The 23,928-nt window shown below is 32.1% G+C and overlaps 1 protein-coding gene and 1 long non-coding RNA gene across 5 annotated transcripts; one reads left to right on the top strand and one right to left on the bottom strand.

The window, feature by feature from the left end:
* LOC106661925 lies at window positions 1-20,539 on the top strand. 2 transcript variants are annotated; one of them, XM_014385695.2, is made up of 13 exons: window positions 1-276; window positions 5,767-5,965; window positions 6,030-6,147; window positions 6,226-6,305; window positions 6,368-6,432; window positions 6,545-6,635; window positions 6,757-7,033; window positions 7,110-7,238; window positions 7,344-9,249; window positions 14,173-14,265; window positions 15,959-16,123; window positions 16,192-16,262; window positions 19,795-20,539. In XM_014385695.2, exons 1-12 carry the CDS (start codon window positions 180-182, stop codon window positions 16,236-16,238), a joined length of 3,267 nt encoding a protein of 1,088 aa, XP_014241181.1. In that variant the 5' UTR covers window positions 1-179; the 3' UTR covers window positions 16,239-16,262; window positions 19,795-20,539. The 2 variants fall into 2 exon arrangements, with proteins under 2 accessions (XP_014241181.1, XP_024082098.1); XM_024226330.1 differs by lacking the exons at window positions 14,173-14,265; window positions 15,959-16,123; window positions 16,192-16,262; window positions 19,795-20,539 and having other exon boundaries at window positions 7,344-12,745.
* On the bottom strand, window positions 14,921-23,781 carry LOC112126709. Of its 3 annotated transcripts, XR_002910160.1 has the most exons (5): window positions 23,742-23,781; window positions 23,631-23,671; window positions 23,366-23,407; window positions 15,710-15,783; window positions 14,921-15,593 (listed from the first exon to the last, which is right to left on the bottom strand). It is a non-coding gene; the product is annotated as an uncharacterized LOC112126709 (long non-coding RNA). The 3 variants fall into 3 exon arrangements; XR_002910161.1 differs by lacking the exon at window positions 23,631-23,671; XR_002910159.1 differs by having other exon boundaries at window positions 23,631-23,769.
* Between the last annotated feature and the right edge of the window lie 147 nt (window positions 23,782-23,928).

The following is a 23,928-nucleotide window of genomic DNA, read 5'->3' as shown; positions in this document are numbered from 1 at the left end:
ATAGTGGGGGGTCGTGTCCGTCCCTGTGGACAACAGTGAACACTGAACAGTTCATACGGGCTATGGACGTACTATAACCGTCGTCGTTTTCCATCGTGTCGTTCTTTATTTATTTGACGCGCCTTTCCCTTTGGAATTATAATTTGTCATCGTTTAAATGGTGTAACTGGAAATGTTTTATGCGTGAAATGCCGAAAATGGAACTGAAACGGGCATCCCAAGATTCCTCCATATCCAGCTCGGAGGAATCAATCGCAGGTTTCTCGGAAAAGCCAAGTAAGATAATTTTTCAGTATTTCACATTTAGTGCTTTTTCAGACAGACCGTTCGGACTTTTCCGCGATGGTCTTGTCGAATTTCGACGCATCGGAGCATTTTTCTCACACAAGGGGATTGCGCGGTTATTCTCGTCCCTTAAATAGCCCCGTCCCACTTATATAAACACAAATCGACTCCCTTACAATTTATATTAACTCGGATTTGACGAAATATGCCGTTTCTTAGGAATAAATTATAAATGCGTAGTAGCCAAATAACGTAAATAAAGAAAAAATGGAGATCCGTTATTCAAGTATGGACTGTTACCTTTCTAATGTTTCTCTTTCTTTTTACCTAAATTTGCCAGGTACATCCACGTTTTCCTATTCAACGTACGTTACTTTTTCCGTCGATTTGTACATTTTTACGACAGTCCATGAGGACGCAGTCGATGTTAATGCTTATACGATCCGATCGTATTGACAACGGAATACGCGCGTTAATGTTTGACAATAAAGATCATTTTAGTTACAGTACAACACGTTTTTAAACAGATTTAATTCGTTTTTATCTATTTCCTTAGTTTTTTAATTTAGAAAAAGTAAAAGATCTGAAGGATTTCACATTTCTCCACAAGAACAACGGAAATTACAAATGGACCTTTCTCTACTCCAATCTACGTTGTATAATCGATAAAAACAAACGTATTAATTCATTTCATTCATTCCTATAACCGATAAAATTATTTTTTCCACATCTATACTGTCATCCTTGTAAAATTCACCTCAATTTTCCTATTTAAACGTTTTTAACATGTTTATTTTTTTACAGCAGTCAGTCGGTAGGGGTGAAGTAGGGGATTGTGAGAAATAAAATTACATTAGAAAATTGAATGTAACCACGTTTATATTTAACAAACAATTTTCTTTTTTGGACTTTAGTAATTTGTTTTCTTTTTCCATCAATTAGAGAAAAAACAGCGACATTGAAGACTTGTTTGGATATTTTCCTTGTTTGCTGTAACCTACACAGTGGTTACTCAAGCCTTTTGAAAAGCTTTTTACCATAATAATACTACCACTTAAAGAAAAACTTAGGAAAAGTCGTTACTGGATTTAGACAGTTTTGAAACAAATATTTACCGAAATTTTTGTGTTTAATCGTAACTCAAATTCTATGCTAAGAACCGTGGTTTTTGGATGTTTTCCCATGTCTTCCAAGCTTCCGAAAGGCTTTGTCCAAAATGATTGATTAGGTCCTTAAATTTTAAGGTTTAGCAGTCATAATCGACCATATTAATTATTTAAATTGATTATATATTTTTTAAATCTGAGGTCTTGGTCTTGAGATGAAAAAGTATAATTAGTTGAAAAATTATGTAACATTCATTTTACATAAACTAAAGTGTTTTTGCCATCCCTTTGCAACATCAAATTTTTTCTCTTCATGGCCTTTCCTCTTGGGATAATTACCATTTACTTGTCAAATATCTCGGTTTCATTTTGCAGTCAAAACTGTCTTGGTCTATTTGATTTGCAAATAGCCAATGTTCTAAATTTATTACTCTGTTAAGAAGTTCACTAGTTTCGTGGTCCACTTGACCAATTAATATCTTACATTTAATAAAGGTTTTCAGTTGAGATGAAAAAGTCAATGGCACGAGCAGGATTCGAACCCACAATCTTCGGCTTGATATGCCGCTGCTCTACCACTTGGACACCAACTTCCCACCTCAACCACACCTTTTGAATTGTCATTTGTCACCGAGAATCAAATAGATTACACGACATTTGAAAAATGGCAAAAAACGAGGGGAAATTCAAAAGGTGAGGTTGAGATGGGAAGTTGGTGTCCGAGTGGATCGAGGTCACGATAGTTCAAGTGGTAGAGCAGCGGTGTATCATGCCGAAGATCGTGGGTTCAAATCCCGCTCGTGCCATTGACTTTTTTATCTCAACTGAAAAATTGTCTGTTAAGAAGGTTGAAGGAGACAACTATCCTTTTAAAAAGTATTGAAGGAGACATATCTCCAAAGGTTCGTCGCACTGCCTAGTTGAGCTGTTTTCAGTGTCATCTCTTATATAGCATATATCTTTGGGGGAACAACCCCCAGCCCGGTTTCCACCTTCAAAATTCAAAAGATGGCCTTAAGGGTACTAGCCGATATTTCTCCTAGGGATTCTTGTAGTACTCAGTTTCGTAAACTTGCCCTCTCCCTTGTCTTTACATGTTAAGCTTACTAAAATTGATTAAATCTGACGAAGCATGCATCCCAGCTTGATCCACTTTGCCTGATTGCAATACTCGTGGTTCGAACAATCTTATTGTACTGGGATGTAGACTGAAAAAGAAAAAACTAGCAAATGCTATATGCATGTGGGCATTAAATTGTATAATCACCTTCCTGGTTTGATCAAGAAGAAGCCTTTTAAAGATATTCTCCGCTCTATTGAGGATTTCTTTCAAAACAGTCTTTTTATTCCGTCAATGAGTTCTTAATTTTAAATTTTAGTTTTGTTATACATTATTTATATTTTTTCTTGAAATTCATCAATTGTTTTTTAACTTGCAACCAACATTTCTGCCAACTGATAAATCATTAAAATAAAGGTTTTCATTATGCATGTATATGCTTGACAGACTATGTACCATTGTACCTTTGAAAAATAAAAATAAATTCAGTATCCCTGGAAGGTTACTAGATAAACAGAAAAGTTTGTGCAGATTTTCATTTGTTGTTATAATAATATCATTAATCAACATTTCTATTTATTTAAATTTATTGATAAGTTTTATGTAAAGTGTGGTTGAGATGAAAAATTAGTGTCACGAGCGGGACTCGAACCCACCATCTCCGGCTCTATACCCTGGTGCTCCAACCACTTGAGCTATCATGCAACATCACCCCCACTCAGCTTGAAAATTATAAATCAATTGAAATCGTTACTTTATTTAACTAGGACCAACTAAAATATTTACACTTCGCTAACAGCTCCCCATGGCCACTTCATGTGTCGCTGAGAATCGAATCCGATTGAATTTGAATATATGGCTAAAAGAGAGAAATTGGAAAAAGTTGAGTTGTCTTGGGATGTCGAAGTCATGATAGCTCAAGTGGTTAGTGGTTGTAAGTTCGAGCCCCTCCTTGTGACACTAATTGTTCATCTCAACCACACTTCACATAAAAATTATAAACCAATTTAAATAATTTCTTTGGTTAAGTAGGATCAACTAAAGTACATATAGACTAATATTTCTATTTTTTTAGGAGGATTAAGTGTATTATTTATTAACAGTACATTCATGTCATTTGTTAAGCATTTTAGTGTCAGCGACAGGCCCATTATATTCTCAGTAGGGTACTAATTTGTTAACATAATAATAATCTTTGTTGAACTTAAGAAAAGAAAAAAGACAATTTTGATTTCAAAGCATTTAAGGACATGGATCTTGGATCCGTCTGCCAGAGGTCGTTGATTAAACAATCATAAACAAAAAAATACACAATAAAATAAGATAAAAGTTATAGCCTAGGCAATGAAATGAAAAAAAAAGGAGAAATAATAACTGTTAAAATGCAAAAGAGAGAATAGAAAAACAGGTTATACAATACAAATCAAAAATTAAACTCCTTAATTAACTCATATCTGTAGTTCCATGCATGCCTAGCGTAACGAATTAAGGGCCATAAATTTGAGCCACTCAAAAACCGTAACAGGTCAACCCTGGGGAGAGTGAAACATCCGAGATGCAATAACCGAATCTCACCCAGGGATGAGCCCTCCGCCAAGAAGTGGGATACAGAATTTATTAACAATTTTTAAAGAGTGAGAAAATTTATTTACTCATCGATGAGAAACAGTACTTCAGTATTTTCAAATACTCACAGTCAAATAAAATATCACAGTTAACACAAATTTAAACAATTGCAATTGAACACTACATCACAGCTTGTGGTCGTTGTGAAGTATGGCTTTATTTTCTGGTGTTTCTTGGCAAATTTGTGTCAGAGGCATTCTGTCTGTATAGCGCATTCCAGCTGACAGCACTTTTGCTGAAGAAGTTTATCCTATGTTTCACCTCCAAGACAATAGTCTTAATGTTGGTCATTTTGTGGTGGGTATAAATTTTTCCATGATTACAGTTTAATTGTGACTAGCAACTACATATAAGAACAAATTATCAGGTAGCCAGAAAAGTTCTTGCAGTTTTAGTACTGTTAATCAACATTTTTATTTGATACACATAGATGGATTAAATATTTACATAACTTCACTAATTTCGTGGTCCGCTTGACCAATTAATACATTACAATTAATTAAGGTTTTTAGTTGAGATAAAAAAGTCAATGGCACGAGCGGGATTCGAACCCACGAAAAATGGCAAAAAGGAGGGAAAATTCAAAAGGTGCGGTTGAGATGGGAAGTTGGTGTCCGAGTGGATCGAGGTCACGATAGTTCAAGTGGTAGAGCAGCGGTGTATCATGCCAAAGATCGTGGGTTCAAATCCCGCTTGTGCCATTGACTTTTTTATCTCAACTAAAAACCTTAATTAATTGTAATATTTACATAACATAATACTAACAGGATAAGGTGTCAGTTCATAAAGAACAAGTGTCTTGAATTGATAAAATATTTTCTTTGTCATGGATTTACAACCCATAATTCATGCGTTCTTATCGTGAATTTAAGCTCAGTACTAAGGCAGTTCTTAAAATTTGCACTGCATTCAGTAATGAAAAAATGACCGAGCACACCTGATGAAACGTCCATCACCAATAAGTGCCACACCACGGCAACATATTCAGTACTAAGTGGCAAAGTTTAAAAATTTAAATTAAGAAAACAAAGATGTTAAACAGTCTATTGCTTCAGAATTCAAGTGAGAGTGAATAAACATTTTAAATTACAAAAAGTAAACATTAAAAAATCCTTTATCCTTGTTTTTGATTAAGGATTAAGTTTGTTTACCTCTAATTGATATTCCCAATTTAAAACAGCGTAAACAAATATTTATTGATAAAAACAATGAGACAAAATCATTTTCTTTTATAGAGAAAATGCAAAAAAAAAAATAATAATTGGGTGGAATTTTTTGCCTGTCAGTGTATAAAGAACTCCATCCTCTTTTTCAGATATGTTTGATGTTCTATAAGATTATTTCAACAAAAGTTTAACTATCCAAAGACTGAAGTATTCTTAATAAGGAAATTTTATATATGCTCTGAAAAATATTGATGAAAAAGTGTTTTAAAATCCTTCAATACAGGTTTCCAATTACAGTACATTATAACCTTGTTCAATCGATCAACAATCAATTGCCAGCGATTGAATACCCAAGTACCTTTCAGAAGGCAACTGAACCATCAAAAAATTATTTATCTTGGTTCACCCTGGTGTATTTTTGCCTTTGCTTTGAAGAGGACAGGCCAAAAATTGTGTCAAATTGTTTTGCCAACTTTTTAACAAAACTATTACAACTATCATAGAACACTTTTGATTTGTTTAGGTTCTGAAGTCGATGCACTGGTGTATCGCTTGAAAAAATCTGCCAACGACAAAAATAACATTCCTATCAAAGCTCAAACCGAGGATGAGAAACTTCGACAAGTATTTCCTTGGGTTGATGAGTTCCAGAGGCATTGCAAAAGGCAGATGGGCATTAAAAATATTCATGTTCTTGAAAATTTGATGTCCACTTATATTGGGTAAATTGTATTGAATATATATTTTAGGAGAAATAATTATTTCATTTAATTTTGTAATGAACAGAAATATTGCAACGTCTGTGATCGGCTGTTATGGAAAACCTAATAGAGCAACAAGACTGAAACGTACGATGAGTGATACGTTGTTGTTGTTTCATATGATACACACTGAAATCAAACAGGTAACTGAATTAGTGTTATTTCTTATGTTAATACTTTACTTCATTTTCATGCTTTATTGTTTGATTTTTTCATTTTAGCCATTAGAACAATCTTCGTATTTGGATAAAATGTCTGATCTTTTAGCTTACTATATCGATATGGAGATAAAAGCATCAAAGTAAGTAATTGAAAGAAAAAATATTAATATATTTCTAAATAATTTTTTTTTTTTTTTTTCAGAAGAGGAAAGGAAAATATTGCAAAAATTGGTTGCAAAATAACAAATTCCCTCTTTTTATTCTTAGGTTAGTATATTTTAGTGTAGCGTTTTCTGTGATAGCGCGTTCCAATTATAATAATTTCAGTTGAAATTAATTATATTTGTATAATAATTATTTTTTGACATGAATGTTTCAGATCGATCACAGGATCATATTCTTGATACAATACTAAAAACAAAACTAATGATGGCAAAATGTAGCTGGGAGCTTTGTACACCCATATTCAAGTAAGTTAAACTTTTTTTGTTAGTAATATTGCTATATTAATATGCTATATTATAACTTGATAACAAATAATAATGTTGTCTCATCCATTTTTAGTCTTTACTTTATAATCTTTTATTTCAGTCGGGTTCTTATGGTATCCCCTGGCCAAGAAATATTCGAACTGACATACACAAGATACATTCTCGTTTTTAAAATGTGGAAAAAATGTATGAAAAAGGCAGAGGACAGGAGAAAAATAATGACGATTGCTACGAATCGCTTAACGCCACCTGAAAATTTTCCGCAAAAAATTAAAACAGGTGTTTTAAGAGGTGTTTTGCCAAGAATTCCCAAATCTAGGACTGATGTAACTATGTTTCTGATGCAGGCCAAATTTTGCGTTAAAACAAAGACAGCCGTGAGTACTATTTTGCATACCTGTCCTTTTGTTAACTGTGTACTTTTCAAAAATATCTAAATCATTTTATTTATAGGAATTCTTTAAAGCCATTAGTGATCCAAAACACAGTATTGTTCTTAATGAACACCTACCCGTGCATTTAGATAAACCATTATTTTTTGAAGACGACAATGATGTCGATAATGACAACTGTGATGATCAGGTAAAAAAATTTAACTAAACTAATTGAATATAATTGCAAATATGTTACAATTTCTAAACGTGCAGGGAATTAATGTCTAAACATTTGTTTTTAACGCTATTACAGGATGATGCAAATGGCAGCAATGGATTGATGAATGACATTTGGTCTAGTCTTTGTTTAAAAACCAATGTCAGAGATCGTATAAGGGTTGCAAATGTCTTGAAAACACCTGTGAAAAAGGTACCGAAATTACTTAAAAGTATTAAAAAGAAAAAGAAGAAAAGCGAAAAAGTTATGAAACAATTAAATGCTAAAATGACGGAGGGTTTGGTGGCTGAAAATGATTTGGAGTCAAACCGTAGTCCTACAAAGAACCAAAAGACGGATAATAATAACACTCTAGTGCGAACTTTGGAAAAGCTGAAGTCCAATTGCCGATCAGCTTTAGGAGGAGAACAAGGTGTTATAACATCGTCTACCAAAGATGACAATGTATCAGACGATGATGTAATAATTATAGAAGATGCTAGAATAAAAAGTGAGAACATGACACCAATAAAACTTTCTGATGATGAGAACGACCCAAAAATAGAAAGTGAGAATGTGGACCAATCTGCACTTCCAAAATCACCACCTGTAAATATCCATGAAAATAGTGTAAAACCAGAGCACAAAATAGATGGCATAAAAATCAAAAAACAAGAAAACATAGTCAACAGCGCAAGTGAAATTAAAAAGGACCCAGACGTAAGGACTGAAACTGACATAGATCCTGTTGAAACCTGTTTGGTAATGACCAAGGAAGGGAGGTTTTCACCCACGGATGATGATACGCTGGTCGATGTGGAAAACATAGACAATACCATCTTAAGAAAAAGTGAAGACACCAACTTTCTTCCTGAATCTGAAACTGATGTTATGCCCAATAGTATTGAGAGGCATCCTCATTGCGATGAATATTTTGAAAAATGCAAACCTAATGTTGATTTGGGGTGTAAGAATACGAATAATGAAATGAACCAAGAAGGTACTGATCATTTCAATGATTGTCCTTTACCCACCGATTTCTCACAAAAAACTTCTTACAAAGAAGTATCCCCAGGACATCATCTAAGTGAGAGTCCAATACAATTTAATCAACAATGTGCAAACACTTCTTACAATACTCGGTTTAAAACACCAGCCGAGTTGAAAGAAGGTTTGAAGGGATATGAATTTAGTGAACATTTGCCAGAAAGAGTTCCAATGAGGGTAGTAGAGCCAAATAACAGTTTCAAAATTGGAAATGAGCCTCAGCCTGTTAATGACATAATCAACTACACACACAGTTCTACGGAAAATATGATAAAACCACTTTCATTAATTCAGCCCAGTTTGGTCTCTCAAAAACAAGACAATGGTGGATTTAGAACTCCAGCCCAATTGAAAGAAGGACTGGTTTATTCTCCAGGAACTGTAAAGAACAGTGCTAAAACTAGCACAGAAGAAAATTTAGCTCAAGTCGGTGGAGAAATTTTGAGCAACAATGTAAGAGAAAACTATCCTAAATCGTATCTTCCAACTGATTTACCTTGTCAAAAGAATCCCACAGCTGAGGATACGAATGACTCTAAACTGACGATTAATCAGCACCAACCCTCTCTAGATAATGTCTTTTGGGCTGGAAATCAAGGCTCTCAGTTGAGCCCAGAGCGTGGCAATGTAATGGCCAATTATTACTACAGCAACAACATGAATAACGGATATGCTGTTCCTACTCTTTTTCCATTTGATGGTGTTCCGACACTCGAAAGAGGTGATGCTGAAAACGAGCCTTACAAAGCGATAGAAAATCCTGTTATCCCAGAAGAAGACTTGTTTGAACCCATGTTTGATATAAGACCCCAAGTAATCGATATTAATCCTTCCCAAAGCTTTACCAATCCCAACCATCCATCATTATTTCTACCTCCCTTCACTCAAAAACAGAATAATGATGAAAAGGATAAATCAATCGAATCAGATCAAGAGGATGATACAAAATCAGAAGGTACGTGGCTTAATCAGGCGGTGGGTAAAAAAGATAGTTGTATTTTTCTTTTACAGCAAAAAGAAAGTAAGTTATTACAGTCTCAGAAGGTTATAGTTCCTCATGTTATAGATAGTTTTAAATCAGTTCAGGCCAAATTTCGTTGTGATTGTTACAATTGTTGTGTTAACTTTAAAAATTTATGTACTAACTATTCAATATTTTTTAACAATGCCGTAAATAAATCGTCGGGATATTTGACAGAAGAAGATAAATTAGTGTTAGCAGAATTCAAAAGAAAACTCAAAAATTACTTTGTGACAGCAAATCTTGAACAACCAGAACAATCATGGAGCCTTCCGCTTAAAAAGAGGAAAGCCATGGTGTTCTCAAATATGGAGTCCCATGATAGTAACGCATACGAACAACCGTACTGCACCAGTTCATATACGGAACAGACCCATAACACTCCAGGTTCATTTGAACAATTACACCATACTGATTCCAGCCAGTACAATACCTCTTACCATCAAAAAGAACAGAAGGCTTCACAATCTGTAGATACTCCAAAATTAGAATATTACCCTGGCACACCAATGTTAAGTGTTGCCATACTTGAAGGAAATCAGGACGGTAAGACCAACTTGGATTCCCCAGCTGTTAGGAACTATTACATTCCACGGTTTGCAGCAAACACAAACATAAGACCTCCTGACAATTACAACCCTTTAATCATTCCAAACAGAAATCAAACATCTCCGAATGTCCAGTTACCAAGTCCGGGTCTTAGGGAAGCAGCCTTATCCAATTTGTATAATTCATTTTCCCATCCTTCCACACCGTCAATGCCGACCGTAGTTCCTACTCCTCCTCCTCCATCGCCTTCCCCTTCTCCATCGCCAACGTTGCCCTCACGAATGGAGAGGCAACCTCGATTCCAGACGCCGGCTCAATTGAAGGAGGGAATAATGCATCATTCCCTTCATTCTTCAGTTGACGTAAATGCGACAAATGCCGCGCAAGTCCTTATGAATTTTGCACATAACTCCTCTATGTGCTATATCCCACCTGGAGTGGACAAAGTACAAAAACCTAAATCAAAGCCAAAACCTAAAAGTCGTACCCGCGGACGCAAAAGAAAACACACTTAATTCAATTGTTTATGTACTTCTGAGCTGTGAATTTACAAAGCTTTACATATTTTGTATACATAAAAAATTTTATTTTTCTAAGTTTTAACAATTCGAGCTTACTGTAAATTGCGTATTTTTTTATTAGTTTCTACTATTTAAATTATTTCAGTTTAATTTGTGGAAATAAATATATTCTCAAATGTTTTTAACTAAGTAATTTCTTCTTATTAACCACACTTAAGTTGAAAAAGTCTAATATGTCCCTGTTTGGGCTCAGGGCAGAATCAAGTAGGCTTCGGCCCCCTTTTTCTGTACACCTCCGACCTTAAATTCCTTCCCACCTTGTTTTGAAAACCCTAAGTTAGTCCTCTCACATCCAAATCCCTGGAACCCGAAATTTTTCCAATATTTTCATCCATTCCAACCCGGTGGAAAAAACACGATTTCTCGTTTTTCATCCACCCTGCAGATCAGCATCGTTGTCGCAATTGGGGCCCCAACTTCACGAGGCGGCCTGTTGATTTCCTCCGTTACTTCAACATACAGTCCGAAAAAGCCAAGTAAGTTTGTTCTTTCTTCCTATTTTTTTCCTTTTATTAATTTCTTCCTATTTTTTTTCCTGTTTTATTTATTTATTTTTTGCCAGCCCAAACATATTGGTCACTCCGGGCCGAAGATAGGTCTCATTTTAGTGATTTTTTTAATTAGTTTGTTTTAATTTAATTTATTTTTTTGAAATTCAAAGTTTGTTTTGTGCAGTTTTGCCGGTGTGATTAAAGATATTCCAAAACGTCTGGAATATTACAAACGAAAGAGAGAAAACATATTACCCTCTCTTAAAAATATTTGAGAACTCGAAGTCACTCATGGAGGGTCAGCTTTCGTACTTCGAGCCGCAATATCAAAAATTAGACAGTATTGAGGATAGATTCGAACAGTTTCAGGGTGAAATAATGCTGAATAGTATGGTCCCCAATGATTCGATCGCCTTCCTACCACTGGTGTTCAGGTTGTTCTAAGCCGTTCGAGGTAAGTACCAATCCCTTTTAAAAATGAAAGGGTTGATACTAAACCTCAGATAACTAACACAAACTCCCGTATCCATTGCCTCCTAGTTTGTCCATCCCCATTTATTGTCAGCATCGACAAGAATGAAGATCTATCATGCACAGAGAAATTCATTCACTTCCGGGCTCACTTGAAAGGGGATGCGATGGCACTGGTTCCAAATTACCATGTAGATAATAATTACCATGCTACTCTCAATTACTTGGTGGATTGGTACAAGAACAAATGCTGCCGTACCAATTTATACGTCAGCCATATTCAGAATTTCACTCCCTTAAAAACCCGTTCCTTTGAGGCCTATCTAAGTTTTCTATAAGTCCATGCTAATTCTTCCAAGACTCAAATATCTGGTAGTTTATTGTTTAAGTTTTCACAACTTATACTCCCAAACGCATGAACAGTTTCAGAACCACCACTCATGCAACCACAACGTCATCCCTACTCACATTAAATTGATCAAATTCATAACTGACAGATGGAGGACTTACAAAGTCTATATGAAAGACGGATCATCCTCTCCTCATTCACAAACCAGAACTAGGACCCTTAATATCTACCATCTTGCGCATATTTCCGCAAAAAGGCTATCGATGAAAATGATTTAATCCTTCGCAATGTTTTTGAAATTGTCATATTCAGTCAGAACAAAGATGTCATATTGAGTCATCACATCTAAGGGCATCAAGTGGCATTTCAACCCCCCAAACGCTCCCCATTTTGGTGGCCTGTGGGAGGCTGCAGTTAAGTCGGCGAAATATCTACTTGGTTGTTTGTTAGATGAGACAAGTTTGACATTCGGGGAGTATGCCACACTGTTCGCCCAAATTGAGGCTGTCTTGAACAGTCGGCCGCGAGTCCCAGCCTCTCCTGGCGATGGAGTGGACACTTCTTACCTCACCCCTACCGGTTTCTCACTCCTTTCTCCTCCTGAAGTTCCTTTCTCTGACGAAGACAAACCCCTCATTCATTGGCAACGTTTGAGCGCACTTTATCAGGGTTTCTGGCAACAGTGACCTCCTATTTAAACACGTTGGTTCAGAGGATAAAATGGCAACGCATTTCAAGTGGGTGGAGTGGTTTTCCTGAAAACCATCCACTCTTCTCCATTATCCTGGCCCAACGTCAGGATAACAGATTTACCTGGGTGATGATGGTATAGCTAGGGTGGTGGCGGTCTCCACCCTCGCAGGAGTCTTCACCCACCCCATTCACTGTATTCTCTTACCACCCTTCTAGTAAACCTCTAAAAGCACCATTCATTTCAGTTTATCATATAAATAGTTTTAAGAAGTTATATTTCCTTTCATTTTACAGTTTAAAAAAAAAAAAATTAGTTAAAATTTTGATAGGCGGTATGTTTGGGCTCAGGGCAGAATCAAGTAGGCTTCGCCTCCCATTTCCCCCTACTCCTCCAACCCTAAATCCCTTCTCTTCAGTTCTCGATCTCGAAGATCAACTTCCATTGTAAGCCTCAAAAGTTGAGGACCTACAACCTGATTGACCTGACCTCACCTAATTTTGAAAGTCCTAAGTTACCCTCTCGCATCCAAATCCCTGTAACCCGAAGTTTTTCCCATATTTTCATCCGCTCCAACTCTATCCAGTTTTTCCACGATTTCCCATTTTCCATCCACCCTGCAGGTTACCGTCGTCGTCGCAACTGGGGCCCCAACTTCACAAGGCAGCCTGTTGATCTCCTCCATTATTTCAACATATAACCCACAAAAGCCAAGTAAGTGTTCCTTTCTTTTCTTTATTCCTATTTTTTCCCCATTTTATTTATTCTTTTTGCCAGCCCAAACAGTCCCGATTAAGCATTGTGCCTTCTTAGTTCATAATTCACCGTTCGTTTGCTCAAATATTGTTAAATTGACAAAAGGGAAATTAATACATCATATTGGCTTTAAAAATAAACTATCAAGAAAAGAAGATCAAGAAGAAAACACAAAATATTACTCAATATGATCTAAGAAGAAAGAAGACAGAAGAAATGGATTGCCCAAGAAGATTAAGTTAACAAATGAGAACTGACCTTTGCATTTTTTTATTTAATCTCTTTTTAATTATAATTTCTAATTTACATCACAATTTTAATTTTCACACAATTAATGATCTCTACATATATATCACTTATTTTTTATTACTTAAAAGTATATTTTTGGCTAAATTTTAAAGTATTTTCTCTTGTGTAAAAAATTTAAAAATATAATTACATTAACATAAGAAGACATTTTGATGCACAAGATGTATGGGGGTTTCGGTATGTATTATTTCAAGTAGCATTTATGTTTCAATCAAACAAAACAATCAAGGTATTTTTTCAATCAAGTGAGCATGCTTTAGTTTATTGATTTATTTACATTTTTTTGTTAAACACTTGGTTTAATTAATTTACTTTTACCATGTAATCTCAATAACTTAATTGTTAAATGTGCTGTTATTGAATCAAATTATTTTTTGTAATTATTGTGTAAATTGCTGTTGTTAGTTTAATATTTTTTTATTTTTATCAATTAACCTTTGAGCCATTAGTGCACACTTTTATTATTTTATATAATAAATAGTGTATATTAAAAACGGTTTTATGTTAAAAAAGGATGACTTTTTTTATTGCTCACTTAGAAAAAATACCCTCTGTGATCATACATTGTAACAGTTCATTGTTGTTATTTATTATAATTACACTTTGCCTTCAGAATCCAAGTATGTTTATTAATCTTTGTTTTTGTTTTTTGCCTTCCAGATATTATTAATTTCAATGATATGTATTCATTGTGGAACAAAGATCCGTCTCCAATTAAGTGCCTTGATTTGGAAGAGAGCAAGCCTAAGAAATGTAAGTCACAGATGTCAGGAAAGATAAATCTATAATTTCTCGAGGTCTAGTTTTGCGTAGTTGGGTATATTTTCTATTTAACAAATCTTGGCTGATGCATACATTTTTTTGAAAATTAAAATGATAGTGGTATTTTATGGGGTTTAATTAGTAAAGGTAAATATATCTTCTTTTTTTCACAGTGTATTGCAAGTAGAATAAAATAAACAATTTTTGGTTAAACGACATAGACCACCAATCGTTAATTAATAATAAAATAATCGTCCTTTGTATTCCAGTATATTTGAGATTTCAATAATTCATCTTAATTGCTCTGCAGTTTTGAATAATTTTGTTTAAACTTTTTTTTTCTTAAAAAAAAAAAAAAAAAAAAAGAACAATTGTTCATGGCCATTTTAAATTCATTATTTGAGTGGATTGTTTTCTTGAACTGTATTATTTATTTCTTAATTGTATCCCGGATCTACTAAAAATTAATATATGTCTACTCAGTTTTATCCAATATTTTTTATTTAACATACAAGTAAAATTCTCTCACTTACCTCCAAAATTGTCCATATTAATGATTTTAATTTAATTGTACTTTTAAACTAACGTTTTGGTTGAGATGAAAAACCTAGTGTCATGAGCAGGATTCGAACCCACTTGAAACCCTTTGAAAATACGGCAAAAAGAAGGGAAAATACAAAGTCATGACAGATCGAGTGGTTAGAGCAGCGGCATGTCAGCCTAAGGTCCATGAAGTTGAGTCCCGTTCATGGCACTTGCCTTTTCATCTCAACCAAAACGTTAGATTAAAGTAAACTTGTTCTGATTACTGAACTTCCAGTTAGTTCAGTAAAAAATACTGTCTAACTTTATTAAACAATTATTTTAATGGAATAATGTTCAAATAACAAGTTTAATGTGAAATATTATTAATATTTTGTTTTTAGTTTTTCATTGAGGGTATTAGTGTTCTAGCACACTAGGTTTCACGTTGAAATCAGTCTAAGACAATTTTTCCCATTACTTTTCTTAATATTATTACTTATTTATAATGGGCCTTTTGCTTGGCGAAAGTAGTCAACCTTGAAACTTTTTATTTAAGGAAAATTTCAGTTACAACTATTTCAACATCCATTTTATTGTTGTAACTTATTTAGATCATACTAAATAGTTTTGTGTCATGTTTTCTTATTTATTTATAACTAAGATAATAATCATTTTAAACTAAGACTACTCCGTAGTAAGTCCAGTAAAATAAAATAAATTATTACATACTTGTGACCAGCTTAATCTTAAAGTTAGTTTTTTATCCAGCATTAAGAACAAGCATTCTTCCAGCCCTGAAATATTTACAAATAAAAATACAAAGGTGTTTGTGAAGGTACATAAAGTAAACATCAGGTTCATTACAAAATTGATCTTATTTTTTTCTTATTTATTATTTTTTGATACAAACCTCTTGAGTGAAGATTGTTTCACATTTATAGTCAGCAGCCAATCTGATTCCTGATCAGGATTTGAGTCACAACCCTGAAGCACTTGAAAAATTAATAACAAAAAAGGCAGAAAAAGATTGCATATTTATTGCAATAATAATTAATTCACGTGTTCAAGCAATAAATATCAGAGATTGTCAAATATTAGTTTTAGAATTTGATTAGATTTACCAATATAGTTTTGTATATTTAGTTTTTTATTTTTACAGTGAAGTCAGGAACTTCTAGGCCTGCACCAAGGAGGAGTACTAGGCAGAGGAAAGCAGTCCAGTACACTCCTCAGCAGCACAAATTGTATAATGGAAAATCTTTGAAAAGGCCAAAATTGAGTCCAGAGAAAGGTTCTAAAGGAATTGACAATAGTACTTCACTCGGTAAGATTTGTATCCAGATTACAAATACTCATGATGAATTCTCAGTGATTTTTTATTTATTTTTTAAGGTTTATCCTTGATGGATTTGGACAATGTAGATGGATGGGACATTTAACATAAGGCTAATTGTATTACACAGGTAATTACATACCAGACATATTACCTACTTACATCCTCACGAGAATCAAATTATTTATTGTTAATTTTAGTAAACTTATTCAAAAGTAATAATGTAAAACTTTGAACTAATGAACTAATCAATTTAATTCAAATACAAGCAAATGCAGATAATTTTTAATATTTTATTCAATTGACTGAAATTAGTTTTAGTTGCAGTCTACATATCGCTATTGTGAAAATGAAATTTATAGTAGTTAAATTAAGACAGAGAAAAATGTTGATTTTTGCTTAATTGGAAATAAAACTTCCTAACTGGTTTTTAAGAAGTTTTATTTTCCAGAATCTATTTACCGATCAGTATTCTTTAATATGAAACTATTACATTTTTATGTATGAATTGAAACACATAAACTATCATTTCATGTCAGTGACGTCCATAAATTGAATATTTTATACTTGCTGATTTAGCTCAAAAAAATCCTCTGAGTACAAAAAATGTACTACTTGTCCGGGAACTTTCACACATCACATTTAATGGTTAGCATGATTAAATGGTTAAACCATTAGCAATGATAAGCATTTACATTACATGAATGTTTCTGTTAATTTGTTGGCCCATATCAATTTCATGATAACTTCCAATCATGAACTTTGTCAGTTTTTTTAATTAAACACATTTGAACTGTTACTTTTTCGTTGTTTGCAATATGTCAATCATATTGTCGTTTAATTCTTACATATTTACAACTAAAATCGTTTTGCAAATTTTGATTACAAAAACAGGTTATCAATTTGTTGAAATAATGCGATTTTGATGCACATGCCACTTTTTTCATAGTTTAATCTCAAAATTCATGTATCTGTTGTTGTTTTTTTAATTTATTATTTGTTAAATAGGATTTTTTTTCGTCCTCCAGACTTTAAAATATATAATATGTATAGTTTTGAATATGGATATTGTATATAAAGATGGTATACTTGACATTATTTTTCTCTGACTTTCTTTAACCGATTAATCAAGTTTTCGTATATAATTCATGTGTACAACATAATAATAAGTTCAATTATCAAAACTGCAAAGTTCATATAAAACTAGCATTTAAATCAGTCAAATTTTACTAATATACGAAAACTTAAAATAAGAAAAAAAAATTCAAATATTTTAGAGGTAAATTTATGTCTGTGAGGTTAAGTGGTAATTGTTTGGTAGAATTTATTGTTTCTAGTTGTAAGTTAATTTTTTTTTATTTTGCAGTCACTATATCCATTTTTTGTTGGAATCACAAAAAAGTGCAATACCTGGCCTTGAATGTCAAATACAAAAGTCTCAAATCTAAATATAATATTATATTGATATAATCTCCCCAAAGAGTATATACGATTATACTTATTGCCTTTGAGTAAATTTATTCTCTTAGCAATCTATTTTATAATATAAATATTCTAATAATAAAACTTCTGAAGTATTGCTTTATACTAAACTACCCAGTGCTATGGAACTTCAGAAGTTTAATTAAAAATTATCAGTTAAAGCGCAAATAGATTTCAGACGTAAATTTCCATCCACTCATGCTAATTTTGAAACTTGTACGATTTTGGTCTATGTGATGAATATTAGGCATTTTTACAATGCTGGATGATGTCTATTAGACTTTGAAATTGATACAGTAATAGGCCTACTGAATAAAATTGAACAGAATTTAAGGCCGTAATTTATATGGTTATATTTGGTACCTTGAGAAGTTTTTGAAGATTTTGTTACAATAGAAATGCTTTTCTCTTGGGCATTTTCAGTTGTATTATTGAAATTGATTCTAAAAGCAAAGAATATTTTGGCCCATGATTTTATAATTTGTCTTATTTGGGCCATTTAAAAAATATATTGCATGATAATACAAAATTGAAATTCACCTTTAAAAGATTTGGTTTTTTGTGAATTCAGATTGTCAAATTAAAAAATAAATAAAAATGATGAATTTAACTTAGTATCACCACTAATAACAACTGCTTGACGATTGAGTTCTTGGCAATTTTTGTTGGTTAGAGAATGGTTAAATCTATCTTTACAGTCTTTTCTCTGAAGAAAAGATCATTTATAATGGGAAAAGTCGGTTTTCTACAGATCAAATAAAAACTTTTTAAAAAAAATTAATCAAGGTAAAAATACGAAAAAAACAAAATTGAAATGTCTAGAATAATTGTTAAAAAGGGATGGTTTGCAGTGTTTTCTTATCCAAACAATAAGAATTTGCTTGGAAACGATTTTTATGGTGCTTTTTTTCATTTTTTCCTCTGGGGTCAGGAATGTTTCTCTTTCTGCAGTTAATGTGTGGGAATGACGTTCCTTATAAGGCTTCAGAGATGATGGTCAAAATTAACTTTAACAATATTATTTGACTAAACATGCCAACGAAGGAAACTTTTATACTGACCTTTGTTGCATATACGAGCAGATTTCATCTGCTATTATCTTATATTTGAATTAAGTTGAATGTTCTTTAAGAATTGATTCATTTTAGAATTTTTGAATGAATTCTTTGAGTTCAAGAATTTACAAATATATCCTTACATTTTGTTCACAATTTCCTAATTTTTTAAAAATTAAAATAAGTGTAATTTAAAATCCCCCAAAATGTTGATTTTATCATTGATCAGTTATATTATCGATTAAGAGCCACCTGATTAAAACTGACAACTTCCTTCTGATTGTAAGTATGTTAATTGTTAAGTTATTTGTAATTTTTTTCATTAGCCTTTGAAATCCTAATTGAGTCAATTTATTGTTGTGCTTAATGGTGGCTAACAATTTTTTTTTCATAATTTAGAATTTTTAATTTACATTAATGAAGTTAAATGTTCTCAATGCTTGTGTTTTAATGATGGGGTATTAGTAAATTTATATTTTGGAGTAATTTATAAAATTATTTTATAATATTTTTAAACTCGCTATTTCATTGCACTTGTAATTTAATGCACTATTTTGTACGTAATCAAAATATATAGAAGTGCCTTTTTGCCATTGATTCAATGGGATCTCATTTAAATAATTTAATAATAGGGACGTCGATGGCCTCAATGGTTTAGGCATTGACAAGGTGCTGTAAAATAAAGTAAACTATAAAGTAAAGGTCCCAGGTTCGAATCCAGCCCTGCCTTCGAACCCGTCATACAAATGGGCTTTTTTTTTCAAAAACACCGCCACCCTGAGTGTTCATATAACCTCATAGTTGAAATACCCTCATTAAAAAAAAAGTAAATAAATAAAATAAAAACAAATAACGAAAAAATCATTACAAGTTATTTTAACTCAATTGTAAAATCTACATGTGAATATACCTTTTGGTATTTAGATCTTATAAACCATAAACACAAGCTTTGATTAAATAAAATTATAAAATTCAAGTCCTATTGTTGAAATCAAAGATAAACTTAGATTTTTCATTTTCGTGAACAGAGTGTCATTACTTTATTTTCCTTATTTTTTCAACCTTTGTTTAATTAACCATTTGTGAATAAAAATTATTTTTTATTTATATTTATTAATTGTTTAGCAATCCCAAGGAAAACGAAACAATTGTAAGAAACCGTCGGGCAAAAGTGGAAATCAAAAGCCTACTGCGGCTGCACGTTCGAGCAGGAAAAAAGTCTTAAAGTGAAGAAGTCTTAGCTGGACCAAGGCACTTCGAATATCCCCATACAAGCAATAATGGAAAAAAATGTGTTGCTTTTTAAAATTGTGATGTGATAAATTTTTCAAATTTTATAACTTTTAAAATTAAGATATATTTTTTGATTTTCATCACCAATAGTTTTTAAACTGTATGTTGTATATATAGTGTTTTAATTGTATGTTTATTTATTTTGTTTTTGTAGTATTAGATATTTTTGTATATATCTGTTTTTAAAAACGATAGTTTAAAGTTAAATTTCTTCGTGTATTGAATGTTACCAACTTATGAAATTTATATGTAAATGCATTATTTATTGTTAAAACCTCTTCATTTACCTCTTAATTTTATTTTTCTTTGAGATTGTAAATAATTTGTACATTGTAAATAGTGGATAAATGTGCTAATTTACTTTGTTCATTATAAAATATGAACTGTAATAATGGCGATAAAGTCTTTATTGCAAAAGTATAGTACAATATAATAAAAATAATAGCGCTAACAACCTACTATGCTGTACTGAGTTTATTGTATAAATGTTTTCTTTTTGTGTTTGTGAAATAGTTTTTAATAAGTATGTTGCATGTATTTATGTTTAATGTAAGAAATACATGAAATATATAATTTTATTCTCAATTTCTTGAGTTTTTTCTCCTTTAAAAAAATATTCAAAGCACTATTGATCCCTAGTATCTTATTTTTCAATAAGCGGAAATTATGGTTTTAAATAAATATTAATTATATCATTTTATTTTGAATTTAATTATGAAATGGAAAATTATGTTAATTTTCAATTATTATTTGGAAATCGTGAGATGCGGTCTGGTGTGATGTAGGTTTCAGAAAAAACATTTTCTTTATCATGCCAACGTTTCGCTCTTTATTGAGACCATCTTCAGAGCCTGGGATTTACAAACATTGTTTAGATTTAACAAATACATGGAGGATGTGGAAAAAAGTGAATTTATACATGCAAAAAAAAATATCCAAAGTATTTGTTTTCTGCGTAATTGTGCCATTCTTGTGTGTTGTGTTGAGAGGGCCAGTGATATATTGCTGTTTTATGTTTATATACGTTGGATTTTGAAGGGGTGGGGAAGGAAGAAGGTATAGAAAGACATTTTTGTATAAGGAGTCAGCTTCTTTGAGGCGAAAAAAGCCAACGATGGGAAAAAAACGTTGGTAATGGTTCGACTAATCCTTTCAGGATTATACAGGCGGGGATAATTAGGAAAAGGAAAGCTAAATTGTTGAAAAATTAGACTATGTAAAAATGTTTGATGTGTGGAATGTGATGAATGTTTTATATGTTTTGTGTAATGTGAGGATATATGAATGTTATCGATATGGAATTTGATTAATGATATTGGCGTAGCTGCAACTGAGTTTACATGTATCTGTTCTGTAATTGATGCCGTGTTTATCTCTGTTGTAAACCATTTCTAAAAAGTTTCGTTCATGTTTGTTTTGTTCCGGGTGTAAAATTTTTCATTGATTAATCTTCAATGTTTAAATATGTTTATCTATAATCCATAATGCAATCATTGTACTAATGTGACTCATAACTCTTAAAATGCGATGATTATTCAATAGCACACAGCAAGAAAAATATTTCAGTCCAAACTTAATCATATCTGAAATATAGTTTCCATTATTCCTTTCATTTGAAAATGGGCTATTGAAAAAATTTTCCTACAGATTTGGCTACCATAATTTTATATGTCATGGGGAGTTTGTAGAAAATATTTTATCCATGACCATTTATTTACATACGTTAAAGTTTATTCTTATTTATAGTCGATAAACGAAAATGTAAATAATCAATCATTAAATATTTTTTAACAACAAAATTTGATAAACATGAAAACATTAAGGAAGTAATGAGTCAGTTGGTGAAAGTTATTTATTTTTTGTCTCGAGGCCTTTTTTCATTGAGAAGAAATATTAATAAATAAACAAACTGATAATGCGCCTTGTTTATGTCCACAGGACAAAGGTATTTGTTTCTATTTGTCTGAGACAGTTGATGCAGCAATGCAGGCAAAAAGTTCTGGCATTTAACATAGTGCAAATAATGTTTTAACTTTTAGAAAAAAAATTGAAATACTACTATGGAAATTTAGTTGAGCTCAACAACTTTTTTCCAACAAAATTTTCATCATAGGCCTTAGAATAGTTTAGAATTGCAAGAGAAGAAAGCACATTTGTTAAATTTGAATTTTCATTTTCCAAATGAAATGTGCAAGGAATTCAATTAACTAATTCAGGACATGTTTTGTATGACTTGTTTATCAGTCGGATATTTTTTGATGGAAATGACCGGCAGATTGTCTACCATGCTGTTATAGCTTGCTAATAAATTCTAGGCAAAGTGTAAATAACGTAAAATATTTAACGAAGGAAGGAATGAATCGACCGTCATGATTCTTGAACAAACTAGTAAAATATTTAAATAATAAAGCATTATTATTTTTATGAAAGAAATGAGAGTTTGTACGTCTGCAGTGAATGTATTAAGCACATATTTTCTTAAAGCATTTTGAATATTTATTTATTAAAATACAATATGTACAATAATTTATTTCTTGCCTTTCAAAAAACAATTAAATAATGTTTTGTACTTTAAAAAAAAGCAAGAACAATGGATTTTAAATTATCATCAAAAACTAGTTTGAATAAAAATAAAAGAACTCACATATTCTTCAAATTATAGAAATGGTATTAGGAAGACTTTACAAATAAAATATCTTTCAAACTAACCTTGATTTACAGTTTTTTGAAATAATAATTTTTTTTATATTTATTTATTTTTGCAACAGCAGAGGTCATATCGACCCTCGGAGTGTCGGTGTTTTTGAGAAAAAAGCCCCTTTTGTATGTTCAAATGTAGGGCCGCTGGATTTGAACCCAGGACCTTTACCTTACAGTGATGAGCACCTTGTTAATGTCTAAACCATTGCGCCAATTCCCCCTAATACTGTTCATTTACATACCACCTACATGATAATATATATACATTTTTTTCCCGTGTGGATTTTGGTATACATTTTTTGTTTAATTCTTACTTCAAATTTTTTGACGTTTCGGGAATATACACCCATCATCAGGATCTACATTTATCTTCGTTTATTTATCTATTTTTAATTTGAATTTTTCATTATAAATAGTTTTTTTAAGATGTATATAATAAAAAAAATTAATTTGTTTAAAAAAATAAGGTAAATATAGATGCTGATGAGTATAAATTATCAAACGTCAAAAAAAATTTATGTAAGAATTAAAGAAAAATGTATTTTAAAATATCAAGGGTTTTTAATTTAAAAAAAATTTATAAATAAAAAACACGATTAGTCTTTAAAAAGAAATCCATGTTACATAATAAAAATTATAAGATAAAATATTTTGTTGTAGCATAAGTTAATTTGTTAATTCATTAATGATATTGCATACTCACAGTGTCCAGTTCATGCTAGTACTCCAGAGCATCTGAAATATACTGAATTTTTTTTTTTCGTTTAATTCATTTTTTAACAAGTAATTTCATGATTTTTTCTATTTTTAACAATCAATAATTCAAAACGTTTTAATTTCTAAATAACAAAAAAGCATCCCGCTGTAAAGTTGCTAATGGGATAAAGTAAGTTTTCAAAATTACACTATGTAGTCTTAAAATGTGCACGAAGATTTTAAAAATTCACATGGGCATAGGGAATTTTCACCTCTGGTTCGTTGAATTTTTCTGAACTTTGAAAGCTTGGCCCTATTAAAAATTACGAAAAACTATGTAAATATTTACTAAGAATAATAATAATAATAAGATTAATACGAACACTCCGGTTTTTTCGGACTAAGTTGACAGCGAAAACTGACATTGTAAGAAGTGAAGTGAGAAGAAAGCAGGGGGTTGCTTTATATATGCAACGAGAGCTGGTGGGGATTTGTGTGGGGGTGTCACTGCCCCTCTCCAGTCGCCACTGTGCCAACCCCCTTCCCACCTGTTGTTGGCATCCACCGGCC

Source organism: Cimex lectularius, unplaced genomic scaffold, assembly GCF_000648675.2.
Source record: "Cimex lectularius strain Harlan isolate CLEC.00 unplaced genomic scaffold, Clec_2.1 scaffold80, whole genome shotgun sequence".
NCBI lineage: Eukaryota > Metazoa > Arthropoda > Insecta > Hemiptera > Cimicidae > Cimex > Cimex lectularius.
The sequence above is the reverse complement of the archived record's forward strand: the minus strand, read 5'-3'. Positions and strand labels throughout refer to the sequence as shown.

Coding starts and splice junctions, on each gene's coding strand:
- LOC106661925 (XM_024226330.1), top strand. CDS start 180: ATGCGTGAAATGCCGAAAATGGAACTGAAACGGGCATCCCAAGATTCC. Junction 5,966..6,029: donor TTGATGTCCACTTATATTGG/GTAAATTGTATT, acceptor TGTAATGAACAG/AAATATTGCAACGTCTGTGA. Junction 6,433..6,544: donor TTCCCTCTTTTTATTCTTAG/GTTAGTATATTT, acceptor TGAATGTTTCAG/ATCGATCACAGGATCATATT.